This window comes from Hypanus sabinus, chromosome 3 (assembly GCF_030144855.1).
Source record: "Hypanus sabinus isolate sHypSab1 chromosome 3, sHypSab1.hap1, whole genome shotgun sequence".
NCBI classification, from domain to species: Eukaryota; Metazoa; Chordata; class Chondrichthyes; order Myliobatiformes; family Dasyatidae; genus Hypanus; species Hypanus sabinus.
The window spans coordinates 1,642,704-1,664,762 of NC_082708.1; the positions used below are offsets into that span (position 1 = coordinate 1,642,704).

Here is a 22,059-nt window from a genome sequence, read left to right on the forward strand (position 1 = left end):
GCAGACTCACCGACAGCATACACGCCTGTGAGCTCGCAGTGAGCCAGTAGGAACAGCTTTGGCAGCCTCAAAACAGCAGCAGACGTGAATTCAGACAAGGCATGGATGTTGTGCCTTGTCATCAGCCCTCAGCCATCTTTAGATTGTTTCTTATAAACCCGCCCACCACCACCAGTTCTGGGAGGAACCTTCACCCCTCCCCCCCGAATAAACATGCCTCACCTCTCTCCACTCCCACATGCCAGAGATGGCCAGCGACCACATGAGCATATCAGGCAGAGATCACTGGAGAGCATGGTGTGTTCGTAGGTAGCTGATACCAGGAACTAACTACAGACAGACCTCAACCTTGGTCACTCTAACCCTAAAGGACCGTGATCAAACTAAACACGGTGCAGAGCCACCTTGGATGTGCAGACCTCAGAACCACTGTCTCAGGGAGTAAAGATGGATCCCCACATTATTTCCTACCCTGTTCCAATTTGCCTATATCCCTCTTTCATATCTTTCATATCACTGCAGATACTGTGGTCAAATCAACACGTACAAATAAGCTAGATGAACTCAGCAGGTCAGGTAGCATCCGTTGACTGCTCAATTCCATAAGACCATAAGACAAAGGAGCAGAAGTCAGCCATTCAACCCATCGAGTCTGCTCTGCCATTTCATCATGAGCTGATCCAATCTCCCATTTAGTCCCATTCCCCTGCTTCTCACCATAACCTTTGATGCCCTGACTACTCAGATACCTATCAATCTCGGCCTTAAATACACCCAATGACTTGGCCTCCACTGCCGCCTGTGGCAACAAATTCCATAGATTCACCACCCTCTGGCTAAAAATTTTTTTTCGCATCTCTGTTCTGAATGGGCGCCCTGCAATCCTCAAGTCATGTCCTCTCGTACTAGACTCCCCCAGCATGGGAAAGAACTTTGCCACATCCACTCTGTCCATGCCTTTCAACATTCGAAATGTTTCTATGAGGTCCTCCCTCATTCTTCTAAACTCCAAGGAGTACAGTCCAAGAGCGGTCAAATATTCCTCATATGTTAACTCTCTCATTCCCAGAGTCATTCTAGTGAATCTTCTCTGACCCCTCTCCAATGTCAGCAATGTCTCTTACGTGGGACCTTATCAAATGCCTTCTGAAAATCGAGGTACACTACATCCACTGGATCTCCCTTGTCTAACTTCCTGGTTACATCCTCGAAAAACTCCAATAGATTAGTCAAGCATGATTTGCCATTGGTAAATCCAAGCTGGCTCGGCCCAATCCTATCACTGCTATCTTTCTATGTATAATCCATGTCCCTCCATTCCTTCCCCCATCATTTGTCTAAAAGTCTCTTGAATCCATTACCCCTTGTAACCTACTCCAGGCACCTATCACCCCTCTTAAAAACTTGCCCCTCACATTGCTTTTACATACTACCGTAAGCTCCACCCCCCCAACCTTAAAAGCATGTCCTCTGGCCCAACACAGCCATGCTATCAGTGGCTATACTTCATTAGGAGTTTGAGAAGATTTGATAGGTCACTAATGCAAATTCCAGAGATGTACCATGGAGACCATTCTAACAGGTTGCATCACTGTTTAGAGTGGAGGGACCATTGAACAGGTTCAGAAAACGCTACAGGAAGTTGCGACTCAGACAGCTTCATCATGGGCTCTAGCCTCCTCAGTTTCAAGGCCACCTTTGAATATCAATCCATCATTGAGGACTCTATCACCCAGTACATGCCCTCTTCTCATTGCTACCATCAAGGTGGTGGTACAGGAGCCACACACTCAATGTTTCAAGAACAGCTCCTTACCCTCCGCCATCAGAGTTTGGAACAGATAATGAACCCATGACCACTACCTCACTATTTTTTGCTCTGTTTCTTTTACACTCATAGTTTTTTTTATTACAAGGAATTGCAATGTACTGCTGCCACCAAACAACAAACGTTATGACATTTGATGGTGATATTAAACCTAATTCTGATTTCCACCCATTTTGCTGAACTTTCCTCAACTACTCAATGCACCTGTGCCCTTGTACCTCACGATTGCACCTGCCTCTACTATCTTCTCCAGTAGCTCACTCTATGTGTGTATCACCCTCTGTGAAAAGGTTACCCCTCAGATCATTTTTAAATCTCTCTCCTGTCTCCTGCACCCTTTAGTTTTCAACTCCTTTTCCCTGATAAAAAGACTGTGTGCACGTTCCCTGTGTCTGCCCATCATGATTTTAAACAGCCCATTAATACCTCAGTCCTCTTCACACCAAGGAATAGATTCCTAGGTGGATTAACCCTTATCTATAAATTCAAGTTTATCATCTGACTGTACATACATACAGCCTAATACAGGGTCACCAACCTTTTTTGCACCGCGGACCGGTTTAATATTGACAATATTCTTGCGGACTGGCTGACGGGGGGGGGGGGGGGGTGGGAGGGGAAGGGGGTGTTAATCATGACTGGAATACAGGTGGTAAGTCAATCATAAGTCACTTATAAGTGGCTAATACATTCAATTTTGTTTCTAAAAGGGCTTATCTAATGAATTTAATATTAAACACACAGCACATATTTTCCTCGCATGAACATATAAAATCATTGCAACACACCAGTGAGAGGACAAGATAAGGGTTGGAGGTCCCCATGCTGGGGCCGCGGCGGTCGCAGTCCGGAGAGAGCGAACGACCAAGCAAGGAGTGCAACAGGGCGTGCGCCCGCCCCCCCGTTGCAGGTAGGTAGGATCTATCGGCCGACAAAAGTTTGGCTCGAGGGATGACTTTCAGTAGATCGCAGCGAGGTAGCTGCTCTGCTACTTACGAAACCCTGAGCCCGAATTAGGTCGTCTGCAAATATTTTAGCACCAGGTTCCCCATGAACATTCGGTGTGCTAAACAGGTTTAGAGGCGGCGCCCATCTGTCTGTGCTCTAGGCCAGTAGCATTGGCATTTCTCGCTGGCCGCGCAAGGCGGCCAGTTACCCGAAGCCAACCAGTGATTCCTGGTGCAAGGGTATCACTGCGTTTAGATGACTGATGACCTCGTGTGCATTCAAGTTCAACAGTGGGTGTGACAGGGAATGAGGAAAGGTGCAGCTGACTCATATCGTTTCATATCGCCAAATCATATCGTTTCCTCGTGGCCCAGTAGCACGTGCTTTGCGGCCCAGTACCGGTCCACGGCCCGAACCACTGGCCTAATAAAACAACATCCCTGTAGACCGTGGTACATCCACATTACATATATCACACACAGCACATAAAACAAAATATTACCACAAGTAAGTTAATAAAATATAATTTAAACTGCAAGCTTAAACTGCATAGCACAGGGCAACAGGAACCAACCTAGTGACAGACCTCAGTGGTGACAGGATAATCATTAGCATTCATATGCTCCAGCCCCTCCCACATCCCAACAACATTTCAGTTGATCTGCCCACTCTTCATTGTCATGAAAATATACATGAGGAAGCAATCTGTGCCAAAATGGGAACAGTCAAGTGGCAATTGTGTAAATAGCTGGCAGGTGTTTGGTGCCAATTCTGGGCTGAAGGGCCTGGTTCCATACTATGTGACTCTGATTATAATGAGAGTCAAAGGTCACTACAGTACAGAAACAGCCTTTGGCCCATTTAGTCCATGCTAAACTATTAATCTGCCTAGTCCCATTGACCTGCACCCAGACCATAACCCTCCATACCCTTCCCATCTATGTACCTATCCAAATTTCTCTCAAATGTTGAAATCAAACCTGCATCCACCATTTTCATTAGCAGTTCATTCCACGCTCTCACTACCATCTGAGTGAAGAAGATCCCCTTCATGCTACCCTTAATCATCTCACCTTTCACCCTTAACCTAGTCCTCACCCAACCTCAGTGACCATTTTTGTACCCCTCTTAATTCTGTATTTATCAAAACTCCCCTCATACTCCTACGGTCGAGGGAATAAAGTCCTAACCTACTCAATCTTTCCTTGTAACTCAGATCTTCAGCTCCAACAATTTTCTGTAAATTTCTTGTAAATTTTCTGTGCACACCTTCCTGTCAGTAAATGATTAAATCCAGTTACTGCCACTTTACCCAGACAGGCTAAGAACATTTTCCCAAATCCACATAAGGAGCTCCATACCCTTGGAACATTTCACATTGGGTCTGTTCAGTGCTTCTGGCCTCCTCTACCATGTCCCGGACCACCCTCTCCCACATCAGTCTCCTTAATTCCACCTAACGATAAAAAAATGTGTAACCTGAAACCTCTTTCCACAGAACTATCCAGTTTTTCTGCTTCTGGTCTTAGATTTCCACAATCTGCATGTCTTCTCTTTCCCACCCACTCTCTTTGTTTACACTAACTATTGCTGTGAACAGAGACAGCCCTCTGTCCACCCACACTGGTCAGAAATTTGCCTTCAGATTCACTATTTAGCTCAATACACATAAACTTATCTGATGACTCTTTGAATGCAAGAGTCCCACCTGCCTGTGGTTGCTTTTTTAAACAACACTGGCCCTTTATATTCCTTCCCCCATCTCATTTGAAACCCTTGTAATCCTGAATAATTACTGCCTTCTTTAATCTCCAATTTACGTTTCAGTATCAACCAACAACCAATCTATCATACTTAGTTTCCCAGACCCAGGCTGTTCATACCATCATACATCAGCACACAGTTCACACCAGAACACCAGCATGCATGATACTCAACTTTATTAATAATCCCACTTGTACAGGGTGTGAACTCCTCTCACGTGGGAGCAGGAATAACACTACTAACAACCACATCTCCCCTTCTTGAAAAAAAGAAAAAATAGGGATGTATTTCTTGCCTATTAGACCATAAGATCTAGGACCAGAATTAGGCCATTTAGCCCATCGAGTCTGCTCTGCCACTTTATCACGGCTGACCCACTTTTCCTCTCAGCCCTCATCTCCTGGCTTCTCTCAGTTCCACCTGAACTGCATTGAAATTATAGTCACTGAAATTGAACAATTCAGTTCACTTTGCCCATAGCATACATAGAAACATAGAAAATAGGTGCAGGAGTAGGCCCTTCGGCCCTTCGAGCCTGCACCGCCATTCAGTATGATCATGGCTGATCATCCAACTCAGAACCCTGTACCTGCTTTCCCTCCATACCCCCGATCCCTTTAGCCACAAGGGCCATATCTAACTTCCTCTTAAATATAGCCAATGAACTGGCCTCAACTGTTTCCTGTGGCAGAGAATTCCACAGATTCACCACTCTCTGTGTGAAGAAGTTTTTCCTCATCTCAGTCCTAAAAGGCTTCCCCTTTATCCTTAAACTGTGACCCCTCGTTCTGGACTTCCCCAACATTGGAAACAATCTGCCTGCATCTAGCTTGTCCAATCCCTTTAGAATTTTATACGTTTCAATAAGATCCCCCCCTCAATCTTCTAAATTCTAGTGCGTATAAGCCAAGTCGATCCAGTCCTTCTTCATATGAAAGTCCTGCCATCCCAGGAATCAATCTGGTGAACCTTCTTTGTACTCCCTCTATGGCAAGAATGTCTTTCCTCAGATTAGGAGACCAAAACTGCACACAATATTCTAGGTGCGGTCTCACCAAGGCCTTGTACAACTGCAGTAGAACCTCCCTGCTCCTGTACTTGAATCCTCTTGCTATGAATGCCAACATACCATTTGCCTTTTTCACCGCCTGTTGTACCTGCATGCCCACCTTCAATGACTGGTGTACAATGACACCCAGTTCTCGTTGCACCTCCCCTTTTCCTAATCGGCCACCATTCAGATAATAATGTTTTCCTGTTCTTGCAACCAAAGTGGATAACCTCACATTTATCCACATTAAATTGCATCTGCCATGAATTTGCCCACTCACCGAACCTATCCAAGTCACCCTGCATCCTCTTAGCATCCTCCTCACAGCTAACACCACCTCCCAGCTTCGTGTCATCCGCAAACTTGGAGATGCTGCATTTAACTCCCTCGTCTAAATCATTAATATATATCATAAACAACTGGGGTCCCAGCACTGAGCCTTGCGGTATCCCACTAGTCACTGCCTGCCATTCTTAAAAGGTCCCGTTTACTCCCACTCTTTGCTTCCTGTCTGCCAACCATTTCTCTATCCACATCAATGCCATACCCCCAATACCGTGTGCTTTAAGTTTGCACACTAATCTCCTGTGTGGGACCTTGTCAAAAGCCTTTTGAAAATCTAAATATACCACATCCACTGGCTCTCCCCTATCCACTCTGCTAGTTACATCTTCAAAAAATTCTATAAGATTCGTCAGACATGATTTTCCTTTCACAAATCCATGCTGACTTTGTCCGATGATTTCACCTCTTTCCAAATGTGCTGTTATCACATCTTTGATAACCGACTCTAGCATTTTCCCCACCACCGATGTCAGACTAACCGGTCTATAATTCCCTGGTTTCTCTCTCCCTCCTTTTTTAAAAAGTGGGGTTACATTAGCCACCCTCCAATCCTCAGGAACTAAACCAGAATCTAAGGAGTTTTGAAAACTTATCACTAATGCAGCCAATATTTCTTGGGCTACTTCCTTAAGCACTCTGGGATGCAGACCATCTGGTCCTGGGGATTTATCTGCCTTTAATCCCTTCAATTTACCTAACACCACTTCCCTACTAACATGTATTTCCCTCAGTTCCTCCATCTCACTAGACCCTCGGTCCCTTACTATTTCCGGAAGATTATTTATGTCCTCCTTAGTGAAGACAGAACCAAAGTAGTTATTCAATTGGTCTGCCATGTCTTTGTTCCCTATGATCAATTCACCTGTTTCTGACTGTAAGGGACCTACATTTGTCATTACCAATCTTTTTCTTTTCACATATCTATAAAAGCTTTTACAGTCAGTTTTTATGTTCCCTGCCAGCTTTCTCTCATAATCTTTTTTCCCTTTCCTAATTAAGCCCTTTGTCCCCCACTGCTGGTCTCTGAATTTCTCCCAGTCCTCAGGTGTGTTGCCTTTTTTTGCTAATTTATATGTTTCTTCTTTGGACTTGATACTATCCCTAATTTCCCTTGTCAGCCACGGGTGCACTACCTTCCCTGGTTTATTCTTTTGCCAAACTGGGATGAACAATTGTTGTAGTTCATCCATGCAATCTTTAAGTGCTTGCCATTGCAGATCCACCGTCAACCCTTTAAGTATCATTTGCCAGTCTATTTTAGCTAATTTGCCAGTCTATCTTAGCTAATTATACAAAGCATACAAATTATGCTCTTTACATTAACATGAAAAGGAAGTGCCAACATTATAACTGTCTCTTTGTTTTCCTTTTTCTTCACCAGTTCTTTTTTTTAAAGAGCCTCATTTTGTGAAATGTTTTCAACACTAGAACACATTTTAAAAAACACAATCTAATGGAGGTCAGTGTAGGCTATCTGAACACTCTGACAAAGTGAAAGGATTAAGTAAGTCCTGCTAAATGGTCTCAGCCTGAAACATTGACTGTATTCTATTCCATAGATGCTGCCTGGCCTGCTGAATTTCTCCAGCATTTTGAGTGTGTTGCTTGGATTTCCAGCATCTGCAGATCCTCACTTGCTTGAAAGAGGATTATGCTGCCTCTTAAGTCACTTGTCAAAAGCTATTAGGCTCTGTGGTGGGACAGATAAACGACCCAATCTGGTACAGGTTCCTGGAAGTATTGGAGCAGATGGAGATCTTGAACAGATATGTCCACCTCAAGAAAGAGATCCTTGTCATAAAGATCAAGCCACTTTTTTTTCTCTACTTTTCGTGGACTTCAAAGATGCAGGAGTGCACACCTGTTCCACCTGATTTCACCTAGTGATGTTCTGATCACAAACAATCATGGTGAATGCTGCTGGACTTTTGTTCCTTTGGTGAATTGGTCTGAACCACTTACAGCTTCACCATTCCTGAGCGGCGACAAAGGTTTTGCTCTGTGTTTGAGATGCTCTTCTGTTTTCGCACTCTGTTCTGTCTCAAAATTTCTCACTTTGTCTAATTCCAGTAAGTGAGGTTGCAGAAGGGAAGGAAGAACGGGAAGGCTTGTTTTCAATGTCCAGCCCATTGACAGCTCTGATGGACTGTGGCCATTCAAAACAGGTGTAGAGCAATAAGCTAGAAGTGCTTTATAGGGATCTTTTGCCTTCAGTAGAAGTTTGCACTGCTCTTTCCACTCCTCCATTTGCCTGTGGATACTGTGAACTGTTTGTCTGGTCTTTGAACTCATAATCCCTAACAGAGGCTTTTAATTCTGAGCAGCTGAGTTGTGGACTGTTGTCTGACACAAGTGTCTCTGGTATTCCATGGCAAGTGAAAACAGCTTTCAGGTGCTGTACAACTGCTGCTGAGGATGTGGAGGACAGCTTGGACTCCTCAACGTTCTATGAGTAGTAATCCACCGTGAGAAGGTACTTCTCTCTTCCACTGGAACATGTCTGTGCTGCAATTTGCCACGGAAAGTCTGGGAATTCTGTGGGTCAGAGAGGTTCAGCATGGTTTTTGTGCGGGTTTCTGTGTGCTTCATGTTGTTTTACATCGTCTCCGAACAGTGTGCTCAGACCAGGCCACGGCACGGATTACCTTGCTCTCAGGCAGCATTTGTTGATGCCTTGATGTCCTTGGTGCATTTGACTGATGATTTTGGCATGCAAAGAAGCAGGAATGACGAGTCTGAAGCCCTTTATCAGCAAACCATCAAGAATGGTGAGTGCAAACAAGAGAAAATCTGCAGATACTGGAAACTCAAGCAACACACACAAAATGCTGGTGGAACACAGCACACCAGGCAGCATTTATAGGGAGAAGTACATTCGACATTTCGGGCCGAGACCCTTTGTCAGAATGGTGAGTGTCTCTTTCAAGTCAGTAAGGTCTAAGTTCAGGAGCTCTGTTTGGAACAGCTGGGCCATCCATGCACAGTTTTGCTGCAGATTTGGCCCTTTTTTCAACTCAGCACAAATTTCGTCCACTTTACTCTGCGATGCAGGAAACCTTCCACAAACATGAGTTAAGTAGATGTTGGTATCTTCCACAACAGCGGAGTCAGCTCCCGTCCACTCACTTTTGCATGGCATCCTCATCGGGGTGTCTGGTGTTGAGAAAGATTTGCTGGGGACAGTATTACATAAGCCTCATTCTGAATCTTTGCAGATGTGGAGGTAAGTCATCCGTGTTTCAAGCTGAGGAGGCTGACAGGTGGCTTGCGGTCTGTTTCAAGCAGGAATGTTGTGCCTATCAATAGCACTTGAAGCATCCACAAACCCACACAAGAACCAGCGTCTCCTTTTCGACTTGAGCGTAATGCTGTTCAGTAGGAGTCAGTGTTCTTGATGCACATGCCACCTGTTTCCATACACTACTGCAGTTTTGTATGAGCACTCCCACCCCCGACCCCCAGGCCAAAGAAGAGAAGTCTGCTGAGACCTTGGATGCTTCGTTCAGATCAAAGAATGCCACTGTTGGCGTAGAGATAAGCTCTGCTTTAAGTGACGAGTATGACCTCTTGTGATGCATCAATATCCGCAAGGCTGTGAACAACTCTGGGTACTTCTCTTGCCCCTGAACATTGATTAGCAAATCCAACCTTGCAATGAGGTTCAGCTTCTCGATGGCATGTATTCCCAGTAGTGGTAAGAGAGATTCTGAACAACAGACATCCTCTTTTGACTGTTTCTCATTTCTCCAGATGGAAGTTTCACACAGAGTTTACGTTTCCCTGGCCCCATGAACACTTTCTTTGTACGCTTTAGTGAAATGCCTGTTTTCTTCGCCAGCTTTGTGAACGGACGTTTAGAGATGGCTGTGACATCTGCACCAGTGTCCATTTTGAACATCTCTATCACATTTTGCAACTGAACTGGACTATACCAGCCTTGTCTATTTGAATCTTGAGCATCAAGGAAAGCTCTCTCTCCTTCATTGTCTTCTTTGACAATTTTGAGTGACACTGGTTTCTATAATGGCTGCCTCTATAGCATTGGTGGCATTTCACTTCTTTTGCTGGACAGAAGTTTTTCACGTGGGATAGAGACTTGCCGCACCTCCTGCTGATGGACATTTTACCTGGTCTTTGTTTTGCTTGTCTGTTTTGTTTGAGCTGAGCTCTACTGTTACCACTTTCTGTACTTTTTCTGAGTGCAGAACCCTTGTTTGTACCCTTTTTGTGCAGCTTCTAGCATTACCTCAGCATCATTTTTGTGCATGAGTTCTGCCTGTTGCTGACAAACATTCTCACTCTGCTGACCATAGTAATACCTTTCTCTAGTGTGAAATTTGCCTGCAAATGAAGTCTCTCTAATACTGGTTTCTGGTAGCCCAAAAATCCTGCATCTAATGAGCTAATCTCTCAGATTTCCATTTGCACAGTTCTCTGAAAGGGCAGAAAATGCTGTGATAAAGTCACTTAAACTTTCATCTGGCTCCTGTTCTCTAGAGTTGAACTTTTCCCTGTGAAACATAGCATCTCACATCCCTGTGAAATATTCTTTGAATTTGTCCTGCACTGCTTTGTACTCATTTTCCTGAGCATCTGTCAGTCATCCACCCATGACATCATCTGCTTTGTCCCCATGCGGTATATCAGTGTGCTAACTTGATGCTCTTCTGAAGAGTGGGGGAGATTGCTTGCAACCCTAAATCACACAAAAGTCCCCTGGTTTAGAGAAATCAAATGTCTCAGAGGGCTTTATTAGGTAAGCAGGTGTAGGTACTGCAGGCATTTGCTCCTTCTTCCTGTTTACTTTGTTGAACTATGAAAGTCTTTTCTCACCCTGGGAGCTTGACTGACTTCTTTAGCATGTCTGTGCCTCTGTGCGATTCCCCAGGCTAGTAGCCCACAGATGGGTGCAGCCTGATGGCATTGCCTAGCAACCCTAGCCCTTGCTCAGCTAAGCCTCGTGGTGCATCCAATTAATAAACTAGCATAGGCAGTTTAGGTTGGATTTTGTTTTCATAGATATATGCAAACCAGAACAATCTTACTGTAAATTCTATCTCGTTGGGGATCTCACTTGCCGAATTCATCAACGATCAACCACTTGTGACACTTCACAAACAAGGGAAAATCTGCAGATGCTGGATATCCAACCAACACAAACAAAATGCTGGAGGACCTCAGCAGACCAGGCATCATCTATGGAAAATAGTACAGTCAATGTTTTGAGCCGAGACTCTTTGTCAGGACTGGAGAAAGAAAGATGAGACGTAGATTTAAAAGGTGGGGGGTAGGGGAGGAAAGCGGGAAGGGAGGGATGAAGTAAATAACTGGCAAGTTGACTGGTGAAAGGTACAGGGCTGGGGGGGAGGGGGGAGTCTGATAGGTGGGGAAAGAAGGCCATGGAAGAAAGAAAAGGGGGAAGGAGTGCCTGGGAGAGGCAATGGGCAGGCAAGGAGAGAAAAAGAAAAGGGGATGGGAAATGGTGGAACAGTGAAGGACAGGATGGGGAGGGGGGCATTGTCCAAGTAAAGTGACACTTCACCTGTAAGTCTGTTGCGGTCATATACTGTGTCTGGTGCTCCCGGTGTGCCCTTGTGTACATCAGTGAGACCTGATATAGATTGGGAGACTATTTCACCAAGCATCTACACTGCTTGCCCACAGAAGGCAAAAGGTGGCTGTAGACGGGTCATATTCTGCATGGAGGCCAGTGACCAGTGGTGTGCCTCAGGGATCTGTTCTGGGACCCCTACTTTTTGTGATTTTTATAAATGACTTGGATGAGGAAGTGGAGGGAAGGGTTAGTGAGTTTACTGATGACACAAAGGTTGGAGGTGTTGTGGATAACGTGGAGGGCTGTCAGAGGTTACAGAGGGACATTGATAAGATGCAAAACTGGGCTAAGAAGTGGCAGATGGAGTTCAACCCAGATAAGTGTGAAGTGGTTCATTTTGGTAGGTCAAATATGATGGCAGAATATAGTATTAATGTTAAGACTCTTGGCAGCATGGAGGATCAGTGATCTTGGGGTCTAAGTCCATAGGACATTGAAAGGGGCTGCACAGGTTGACTCTGTGGTTAAGAAGGCATACGGTGCATTGGCCTTCATCAACCATGGGATTGAGTTTAACAGCCAAGAGGTAATGTTGCAGCTATATAGGACCCTGGTCATACCCCACTTAGAGTGCTGTACTCAGTTCTAGTTACCTCACTACAGGAAGGATGTGGAAACTATAGAAAGAGTGCAGAGGAGGTTTACAAGGATGTTGCCTGGATTGGGGAGCATGCCTTATGAGAATAGGTTGAGTGAACTCAGTCTTTTCTCCTTGGAGCGGCGGATAATGAGAATCGACGTGATAGAGGTGTATAAGATGATGAGAGGATGAAAGTAGATGCAGAGATGTCAGGGTAAGTTTTTTTTACGCAGAGAGTGGTGAGTGCATGGAATGGGTTGCCGGCAACAGTGGTGTAAGTGGATACGATCGGGTCTTCTAAGAGAGGTACAAGGAGCTTAGAAAAATAGAGGGCTACCAGTAACCCTCGGTAATTTCTAAAGAAAGTTCATACAGTTTTGTGGGCTGAAGGGTCTGTATTGTGCTGTAGGTTTTCTATGTGGCGTGGCCCGAAATGCCGACTGTACTTTGTTCCATAGAAGCTGCCAGGCCTGCTGAGTTCACCCTGCATTGTGCGTGTGTGGCACTTCTGATACTTGTTGTGTTTGTTACTGAGGGAGAGTGCAGAGCACACTATTACACCAGCATGCAGGCTATTCGCCTGAACTTTACTGATAACCCTATTTGTACAGTATGTAAACTCATCCCATGTTAGTGGCTAACTGAATGACACAAGAATAACACTATTATCTACCAGTAGACTCCATCATACACCTCCACACAGTTCACACCATCGTTCACTACCATGCTGATTACACGCAGCCAGAGTCCACACCGTTATATATCCCACCTCCCCTTCCTCCACTCACCGTCCTCCCCTCCCATTCCCTCCGCCACCTCCCTCTCACCTTTATCCTTCCTTCTCCATCTCCTCCTCCACCCCTCCCCCATCCCCATCCTCCCTCCCTCCATCCCTCCTCTCTCTCATCCTCCCACATCCCTTTTCCCAACCACTCTCCTTCCTCCTCATCCCCTCTTCCCCGTCATCCCACCCTTCCCTCTTATCCCCTTCCCCTCAACCATAACCTTCAGCTCTTCCTTCACTCTTCCCATCCTCACTTCACTGCCTACCACCCCCTTTCCCTCCCTCTTACCGCCAGCCGCCTCCTCCCTCCGCTGCGGTCCGACACCCCGAGCTGCACCGGGGCCGCCGCCAGGAAGTGACGACATCCATTCACCTGTCGGGTCGCCCGGAAACCAGGGTGCAAAGGTTAGCGCAAGATGGCAGCAGAGCATGGACAGTTACGGAACGTGAGTGAGGGAGAGAGGAAAGGGGACGATGGACAGAGAGTGAGGACGAGGAACGGAAAGTGGTGGGGTCGAGGGACTGAGGAGGAAGAGACAGGAGAGGGGGATGATTGTAAGAGGGAAGGTACAAGTGAGTGTAGACGGAGGGATGAGAGTGAGCAGAGTGAATGGATGGACTAGGGAACAACCTCTCTCCTACATTTCCCTCTTCCCCCTTTCCTTCCCTCCCTCCCTCCCCCTCTCTCCCCACCCTCCCTCTCCCTCTCTCCCCACCCTCCCTCTCTCTCCCCACCCTCCCTCTCTCTCCCCACCCTCCCTCTCTCTGCCCACCCTCCCTCTCTCTCTCTCTGCCCACCCTCCCTCTCTCTCCCCACCCCTTCTCCCCTACCCCTTCCCTCTCTCCCCGCCCCTCTCCCCCTCCCCTCTCTCCCCCTCCCCTCTCTCCCCCCCCCTCTCTCCCCCCCCCCTCTCTCCCCCCCCTCTCTCCCCCCCCTCTCTCCCCCCCCTCTCTCCCCCCCTCTCTCCCCTCCCTTCTCTCCCCCTCCCCCTCCCCGCCCTCTCTTTCCTGCCCCCTCTTCCCCTCCCCCTCCCCGCCCTCTCTTTCCTGCCCCTCTTCCCCACCCCCTCTCTTCCCTCTTCCCTGCCCCCTCTCTCCCCTTCCCCGCCCCCTCTCTCCCCTCCCTTCCCCGCCCTCTCCCTTCCCCGCCCCCTCTCCCTTCCCCGCCCCCTCTCTCCCCCGCCCCCACTCTCCCCCGCCCCCACTCTCCCCCGCCCCCACTCTCCCCCGCCCCCACTCTCCCCCGCCCCCACTCTCCCCCGCCCCCACTCTCCCCCGCCCCCACTCTCCCCCGCCCCCACTCTCCCCCGCCCCCTCTCTCCCCCTTCCCCGCCCCCTCTCTCCCCCTTCCCCGCCCCCTCTCTCCCTTCCCCGCCCCCTCTCTCCCCACCCCCTCTCTATCTCCCCCCACCCTCTATCTCCCCCCACCCTCTATCTCCCCCACACTCTATCTCCCCCCACCCTCTCTCCCAGCCCCTCTATCTCCCCCAACCCCTCTCTCTGCCTTTTCTTCTCCCCCCTCCTCTCCCTCCCCCTCCTCCCTCCCCCTCCCCCTCCTCCCTCCCCCTCCTCCCCCTTCCTCCCTCCCCCTCCTCCCCCTTCCTCCTCCCCATCCCTCCCCTCCTCCCCCTTCCTCCTCCCCATCTCTCCCCTCTCCCCCTTCCTCCTCCCCATCCCTCCCCTCTCCCCCTTCCTCCTCCCCATCCCTCCCCCTCTCCCCCTTCCTCCTCCCCATCCCCTCTCCCCCTCTCCCCCCTCCCTCCCCTCCTCCTCCTCTCCCCCTCCCTCCCCCTCCTCTCCCCCCTCCCTCCCCCTCCTCCCCCCTCCCTCCCCCTCCTCTCCCCCCTCCCTCCCCCTCCTCTCCCCCCTCCCTCCCCCTCCTCCCTCCCCCTCCCCCTCCTCCCTCCCCTCCTCCCCCTTCCTCCTCCCCATCCCTCCCCTCCTCCCCATCCCTCCCCCTCTCCCCCTTCCTCCTCCCCATCCCTCCCCCTCTCCCCCTCTCCCCCCTCCCTCCCCCTCCTCCTCCTCTCCCCCTCCCTCCCCCTCCTCTCCCCCCTCCCTCCCCCTCCTCTCCCCCCTCCCTCCCCCTCCTCTCCCCCCTCCCTCCCCCTCCTCTCCCCCCTCCCTCCCCCTCCTCTCCCCCCTCCCTCCCCCTCCTCTCCCTCTTCCCTCCTCTCCCTCTTCCCTCCTCTCCCTTTTCCCTCCTCTCCCTCTTCCCTCCTCTCCCTCTTCCCTCCTCTCCCTCTTCCCTCCTCTCCCTCTTCCCTCCTCTCCCTCTTCCCTCCTCTCCCTCTTCCCTCCTCTCCCTCTTCCCTCCTCTCCCTCTTCCCTCCTCTCCCTCTTCCCTCCTCTCCCTCTTCCCTCCTCTCCCTCTTCCCTCCTCTCCCTCTTCCCTCCTCTCCCTCTTCCCTCCTCTCCCTCTTCCCTCCTCTCCCTCTTCCCTCCTCTCCCTCTTCCCTCCTCTCCCTCTTCCCTCCTCTCCCTCCTCCCTCCCTCCCCCTCCTCTCCCCCTCCCTCCCCCTCCCTCCCCCTCCTCTCCCCCTCCCTCCCCCTCCTCTCCCCCTCCTCTCCCCCCTCCCTCCCCCTCCTCTCCCCCTCCCTCCCCTCCTCTCCCCCTCCTTCCCCCTCCTCTCCCCCTCCTCTCCCCCCTCCCTCCCCCTCCTCTCCCCCCTCCCTCCCCCTCCTCTCCCCCTCCCTCCCCCTCCTCTCCCCCCTCCCTCCCCCTCCTCTCCCCCCTCCCTCCCCCTCTCCCCCCTCCCTCCCCCTCCTCTCCCCCTCCCTCCCCCTCCTCTCCCCCCTCCCTCCCCCTCCTCTCCCCCCTCCCTCCCCCTCCTCTCCCCCCTCCCTCCCCCGCCCCTCCCCCTCCTCCCCCTCTCCCTCCTCCCCCTCTCCCTCCTCCCCCTCTCCCTCCTCCCCCTCTCCCTCCTCCCCCTCTCCCTCCTCCCCCTCTCCCTCCTCCCCCTCTCTCTCCCCCTCCTCCTCCCCCTCTCTCCCCCCTCTCCTCTCCCTCTCCCCCTCTCCTCTCCCTATCCCCCTCTCCCTATCCCTCTCTCCCCTCTCCATCTCCCCCTCTCCCTTCTCCCCTTCCCACCCCCTTTCCCCTTCCTCCTCCCCTTCCTTTCCTTACCCCCCCAACCTGTCTCTCTCCCCATCACACCCAACATCTCTGACTCTTGCTCTCTTTCAGCTGCGAGATTTTCTGCTCGTTTACAACAAGATGACAGAGAGCTGCTTCAACAAATGTGTAACCAACCTGAACTACAGAAACCTGACTCACATTGAGGTAACAGCATCACCTCATCTGATTTCAGATCAGGAACACAGACCGAAACAGCTAATCGTCCTGTCCATTGATTCAATCTTATGATTCACATCTGCCTGTGTGCGAAGGGTTCTGCCATTTGCTGTACACTTGTCTCTTGTATTTGACATCCCAAAGCATATCACCTCAGACTTGTCCAGCTTAAACTCCACCTGCCATTTCTCCACATTTCCAACTGGTCTGGCTCTGCTGAATACTTTGACAATCTTCCTCTATTCACAATGCTGCGAGATATTGTGATGTGGAATCAGGTTTAATTTCAATTACGTATGTCATGAAACAGTTTATTTTGTGGCAACAATACATAGTAATACGGTACTATGACTGTGTATATATATGCGTGTGTGTATATAAAACCCTCAGGTTCGGCCAGCATGCATTTGTCTAGGAGAAGACAGCCCACGGCCCAGCCAAACTTGAGAAGTATTGTTTGCGTGGTGTGTTGCCTGGTTCCAAATCTGTACCACAAGATATCAGACAGTACACCATATGCAATTAAGCGATTCAGCTTTATAATTCTTAATCTAACTATAGGGTTAGTAAAGAAAACAAAAAGAAAAAGGGCCCATTTTAATGAAACAGTCTAACGTGCACTTTGGAGCTCACAATTGTCCATCCATTCGTTCCCTGTCGACCTCCTCTGAGCATTGTCAGCTCCCAGACCCCATTCTTAAGTCCACTCCATCCTCCAGTGTATCAGCTCTCTCCAGTGGCATCTTCTCTCTTCATCTCTCGCCGACAAAAGACCGTGAAATCCCTTCTCTTGGACACACAAAGAAATAGCACTCCTCTCATTGGATGGCGCACATTCCAAAGCCCCCATTACCGCTAGTCATAACCCAAACACTGCTGCTACAGAGGAACCATTACATTAGCAGTGAAACCTTACAGTGCATATAAAATATGTAAGCATATAAACCTTACAGAGCATGTAAAATATTAAATAATTAGTGAAAAAAGGGAGCAGAAAAGGGAAAAGAAAAACATTAAGTTAGTATACATAGCTTAATTGGCCTTTCAGCAATCTGATGATGGTGTGACTGAAGCTATTCCTGCAGATCTGGTCTCTATTCAAGTTTAGGTGTACTGGCTTCGTAGGCGTTGCAGAGGAGGTTCACCAGGTTGATTCTGGACATGTGGGGATTAGCCCAAGAGGAGAGATTGAGTTGTCTGGAACAATAGTCACTGGAGTTTAGAAGAATGAGGGGGAAATCTTACAAAAACGTGAAATTATTAAAGGGATAGATAAGATAGAGACAGCAATGTTGTTTCTACTCGTAAATGAGATGAAAACTAGGGGACATAGGTTCAAGATTCAGGGGAATAGATTTAAAATAGAAAAGAGAAACTACTTTGCCCAGGAAGTAGTGAATTTGTGGAATTCGCTCTCCAGGGAAGCAGGAGAAGCTACTTGTTACATACGTTTAAGATGCACTTAGATAGATTTTTGTATAGCAGGGGAATTAAAGATTCTGGGGGGAAAAAGGTAGCTGTTGCTTAGTCTACATTCAGATCAGAATGGCAGAGAGGGCTCAGCAGGGCAGATGGCTGACTCTTGATCCTTGTTCTTACTGAATGGCAGTGCAGCCTGGACGGGCTGGATGGCCGACCCCAGTTCCTAGTCCTTATGATCTTATTGAATGGTGGAGCAGGCTTGATAGGCCAGATCGCTGGCTACTCCTAGTCCATGAGACCATAACATGTAGGAGCAGAATTAGGCCATTTGGCCCATCACGTCCTCTCTGCCATTTCATTCATTTTCCCTCTCAGCCCCAATCTCCTGCCTTCTCCACTTATTCCTTCATGCCCTGACCAATCAAGAATCTATCAACCGCTGCCCTAAATATACATAAAGACTTGGCCTCCACAGCTGCCTTTGGCAAAGAATTCCACAGATTCACCACTCTCTGGCTAAAGAAATCCCTCCTCATCTTCATTATAAAAGGACACCCCTTTACTCTGAAGCTCTGTCCTCTGGTCTCTGATTCTCCCACGATAGGAAACATCCTCTCCACATCGACTTTATTAAGACCTTTCACCATTCAATAGGTTTAAATTAGGCCATCCCCCCCCCCCCCCCCTTCTTATGAATTCTAGTGAATACAGGCCCAGAGACATCAAACACTCTTCATATGGCAAGTCATTCAATCCTGGAATTGTTTTAGTGAACCTCCTTTGAATCGGGTCTCGGCCCGAAACGTCAACAGTGCTTCTCCCTATAGAGGCTGCCTGGCCTGCTGCATTCCACCAGCATTTTGTGTGTGTTGCTTGAATTTCCAGCATCTGCAGATTTCCTCGTGTTTGCTCCTTTGAATCCTCTCCAGTTTCAGCAGATCCTTTCTAGTTTCCTCAAAACTATGTACCCTTCCACCTATCTTCGTATTGTCTGCAAACTTTGCAACAAAGCCGTTAATTCCATCGTCCAAATCATTAATATATAAAGTGAAAAGATTCCATCCTAACACAGACCCCTGTGGAACACCACTAGTCAGCGGCAGCCAACCACAAAAGGCTCCCTTTATTCCCCCTCTTTTTCTCCTGCTAATCAGCCACCGCTAGAATCTTTCCTGTAATCCCATAGATTTGTAGTTTGTTAAGCAGTTTCTCGTGTGGCACCCTGTTAAAGGCCTCCTGAAAATCCAAGTATACAACATCAGAAGCGGACAAACCAATTTGCGATTCATTAGCAGGAGCAAATTAAAGTCAAGCAGGGTCAAAGCAGAGCAGCCATTGTGTGAGTGGACCAGCGTAGGAGTGGAAACTTGAGGCTTTGTTGGGGAGGCACAGGTAAGGCTGTTGTAGTGGTTGAATAAAAAGGCACTACATTGTAGCTAATTAAATTAAATAAAGTAGGGATGATGCAGGATCAGGTGATGTTCTGTAGCTACATGATGTAGCTGCTGGTGGACCCCACTGTGGTTCCTGGTGACTGCATCTGTAGTAAGTGTTGGCTGCTCGAGGAACTCAGGCTCAAAATTGATGACATGGAATCTGAGCTTCAAACACTGGCACATCAGACGGGGAGAGAGAGGGATTTTCCGTTTCAGGAGGTAGTCACACCCATTAGATCAGCCGACTCAAGTTCGGTCTGTGGTCAGGGACAAGAGGGTGTGACTGTGAGTGAGGCGGGTAGTGGGATCCAAGAGACAGTGCTGGAGGAGCCTCAGGCCTTGTGATCTTTGCTTCATCTGATCCTTGCTTCCTAAACCTCATGTATGCTGCCTTCTTCCACCTGACTAGATTTTCCACCTCACTTGTCACCCATGGTTCCTTCACCCTACCATTCCTTATCTTCCTCACTGGGACAAATTTATCCCTAACATCCTGCAAGAGATCCTTAAACATCAACCACATGTCCATAGTACATTTCCCTGCAAAAACATCATCCCAATTCACACCAGCAACTTCTAGCTTTATAGCCTCATAATTTGTCCTTCCCCGATTAAAAATTTTCCTGTCCTTTCTGATTCTATCCTTTTCCATGATAATGCTAAAGGCCAGGGAGCAGTGATCACTGTTCCCCAGATGCTCAACCACTGACAGATCTGTGACCTGACCTAGTTTGTTACCTAATACTAGATCTAGTATGGCATTCCCCCTAGACGGTCTGTCAACATACTGTGACAGGAATCCATCCTGGATACACATAACAAACTCTGCCCCATCTAAACCCTTGGAACTGATCAAGTGTCAATCAATATTAGGGAAGTTAAAGTCACCCATGATAATGACCCTGTTATTTTTGCACCTTTCCAAAATCTGCCTCACAATCTGCTCCTCGGTATCTCTACTGCTACCAGGGGGCCTATAGAATACCCCCAGTAGAGTAACTGCTCCCTTCCTGTTCCTGACTTCCACCCATACTGACTCAAAAGAGGATCCTGCTACATTACCCACCCTTTCTGCAGCTGTAATAGTATCCCTGTCCAGTAATGCCACTCCACCTCCGCTTCCCCCCCCCCCCCATCCCTTTTAAAGCACTGAAATCCAGGAATATTGAGAATCCATTCCTGCCCTGGTGCCAGCCAAGTCTCTGTAATGGCCACTACATCATAATTCCATGTATGTATCCAAGCTCTCAGTTCATCACCTTTGTTCCTGATGCTTCTTGCATTGAAGTACACGCACTTTAGCCCTTCTACCTTAGTACCTTTACACCGTTTATTCTGCTTTTCTTTCTTCAAAGCCTCTTTATATGTTAGATCTGGCTTTACTCCATGCACTATACTTGCAGTTCTCGCAGGACCTTTATCCTCCTCCACCTCACTATCTGCTCTAAAACTCTGGTTCCCCTCCCCCTGCAAATCTAGTTTAAACCCCCCCCGGAGCAGCACTAGCAAACCCTGCAAGGATATTAGTCCCCCACCAGTTCAGGTGCAACCAGTCCCGTCAGAACAGGTCCCACCTTCCCTTGAACAAGGCCCAATTGTCCAGAAACATGAAGACCTCCTGCCTGCACCATCTCCTTAGCCATGTATTTAGCTGCATTATCTTCCTATTTCCAGCCTCACTAGCACGTGGCACGGGTAGCAATCCTGAGATTGCAACCCTGGAGGTCCTGTCCTTCAACTTTGCAACTAACTCCTTAAACTTTCTTTTCAGGACGTCCTCTTTCTTCCTATCCACACCATTGGTCCCTACATGGACCACGGCATCTGGCTACTCACCCTCCCTCTTGAGAATACTGAGAAATCGATCCGAGATATCACGGAGCCTGGCACCAGGGAGGCAACAGACCATCCAGGATTCTCAATCTCTCCCACAGAGTGTCTTATCTGTCCCCCTAACTATCGAATCCCCTATCACTACTGCTCTCCTCTTTTCTCTTCTGAGCTGAGGATCCGTTTGGTGCTAGAGATGCGACCACTGCAACTTGTCCCTGGTAGTCGCCCCCACCAACAGTATCCAAAATGGTATACTTATTATTGATGGAAATGGCCACAGGGATGCTCTGCTTTTCCTGTCTAGTCACCCAGCTACCTGTCTGCTGACCCTTAGGGGTGACTGTCTCCCTGAAACTCCTGTCTATTTCTGCCTCTGCCTCCCAAATGATCCGAAGTTCATCCAGCTCCAGCTCCAGTTCCCCAACTGGGTTTGTCAAGAGCTGCAGCTGGATGCACCTTTTACAGGTGTAGTCATCAGGGACAGCTGTGTTCGCCCTGACTTCCCACAAACTGTGAATGGAGCACCTGACTGCCCTAACTGCTGCCTCCATTACCTACTTCTATGCTAATTAGATCAATTAAAGAAGCTTACCCAGCCTTACCTGACTGGGAGCAAGTCCGTCTTCAGCCTCTGCTCGCCGAAGCCTCACGAGCCAAACTCCATCGCCCGCTCCATTAATCTGCTTTTTAAACTCTCCTGCTTTCTCAGAGGTGGACCTTCACACGCTTGCGCAGTCGTGCCCCATTCAAACTGCCGAAGAAATGACCTTCCCCTGCCTTCTCCCCATTCCCTTTGATGCTCTGGCTAATCAAGAGCCTATCTATCTTTGCCTTAAATACACCCAATGACTTGGCCTCCGCAGCCTCTCGTAGCAACAAATTCCACAGATTTCTCCGCATCTGTGTTCTAAATGGATGTCCTTCAATCCTGAAGTCATGCACTCTTGTCCTAGACTCCCCTACCATGGGAAATAACTTTGCCATTTCTAATCTGTTCGGACCTTTTAGCACTCGGAATGTTTCTGTGATATCCCCCCTCATTCTCCTGAACTCCAGGGAATACAGCCCAAGAGCTGCCAGATATTCCTCAGACGGCAACCCTTTCGTTCCTGTGTGGATAAAGCTAAAGAAGAAGCAAAAGATAAAAAAAAAGAAAAGT

At 48.5% G+C, this 22,059-nt stretch overlaps 2 protein-coding genes across 10 annotated transcripts in view; one reads left to right on the forward strand and one right to left on the reverse strand.

The window, feature by feature from the left end:
- Positions 1-13,310, reverse strand: part of LOC132390966 (arfaptin-2-like) — a 150,425-nt gene extending 137,115 nt beyond the window's left edge. For 4 of the 9 annotated variants that reach the window (XM_059963514.1, XM_059963513.1, XM_059963512.1 and 1 more), the window contains exon 1: positions 13,204-13,310. The gene's annotated coding sequence lies outside the window, so the exon portion shown is untranslated. Of the gene's footprint in view, positions 1-10; positions 163-13,203 lie in introns of those variants that run through there. The other 5 variants (XM_059963509.1, XM_059963511.1, XM_059963507.1 and 2 more) reach the window with 4 other exon arrangements.
- timm10b (translocase of inner mitochondrial membrane 10 homolog B (yeast)) overlaps positions 13,231-22,059 on the forward strand; it is a 41,474-nt gene continuing 32,645 nt past the window's right edge. Inside the window, exons 1-2 of the mRNA XM_059963515.1 lie at positions 13,231-13,360; positions 16,102-16,197. Of these exons, the coding sequence (XP_059819498.1) occupies positions 13,331-13,360; positions 16,102-16,197 (126 nt within the window). The 5' untranslated portion in view covers positions 13,231-13,330. The remainder of the gene's footprint in view (positions 13,361-16,101; positions 16,198-22,059) is intronic.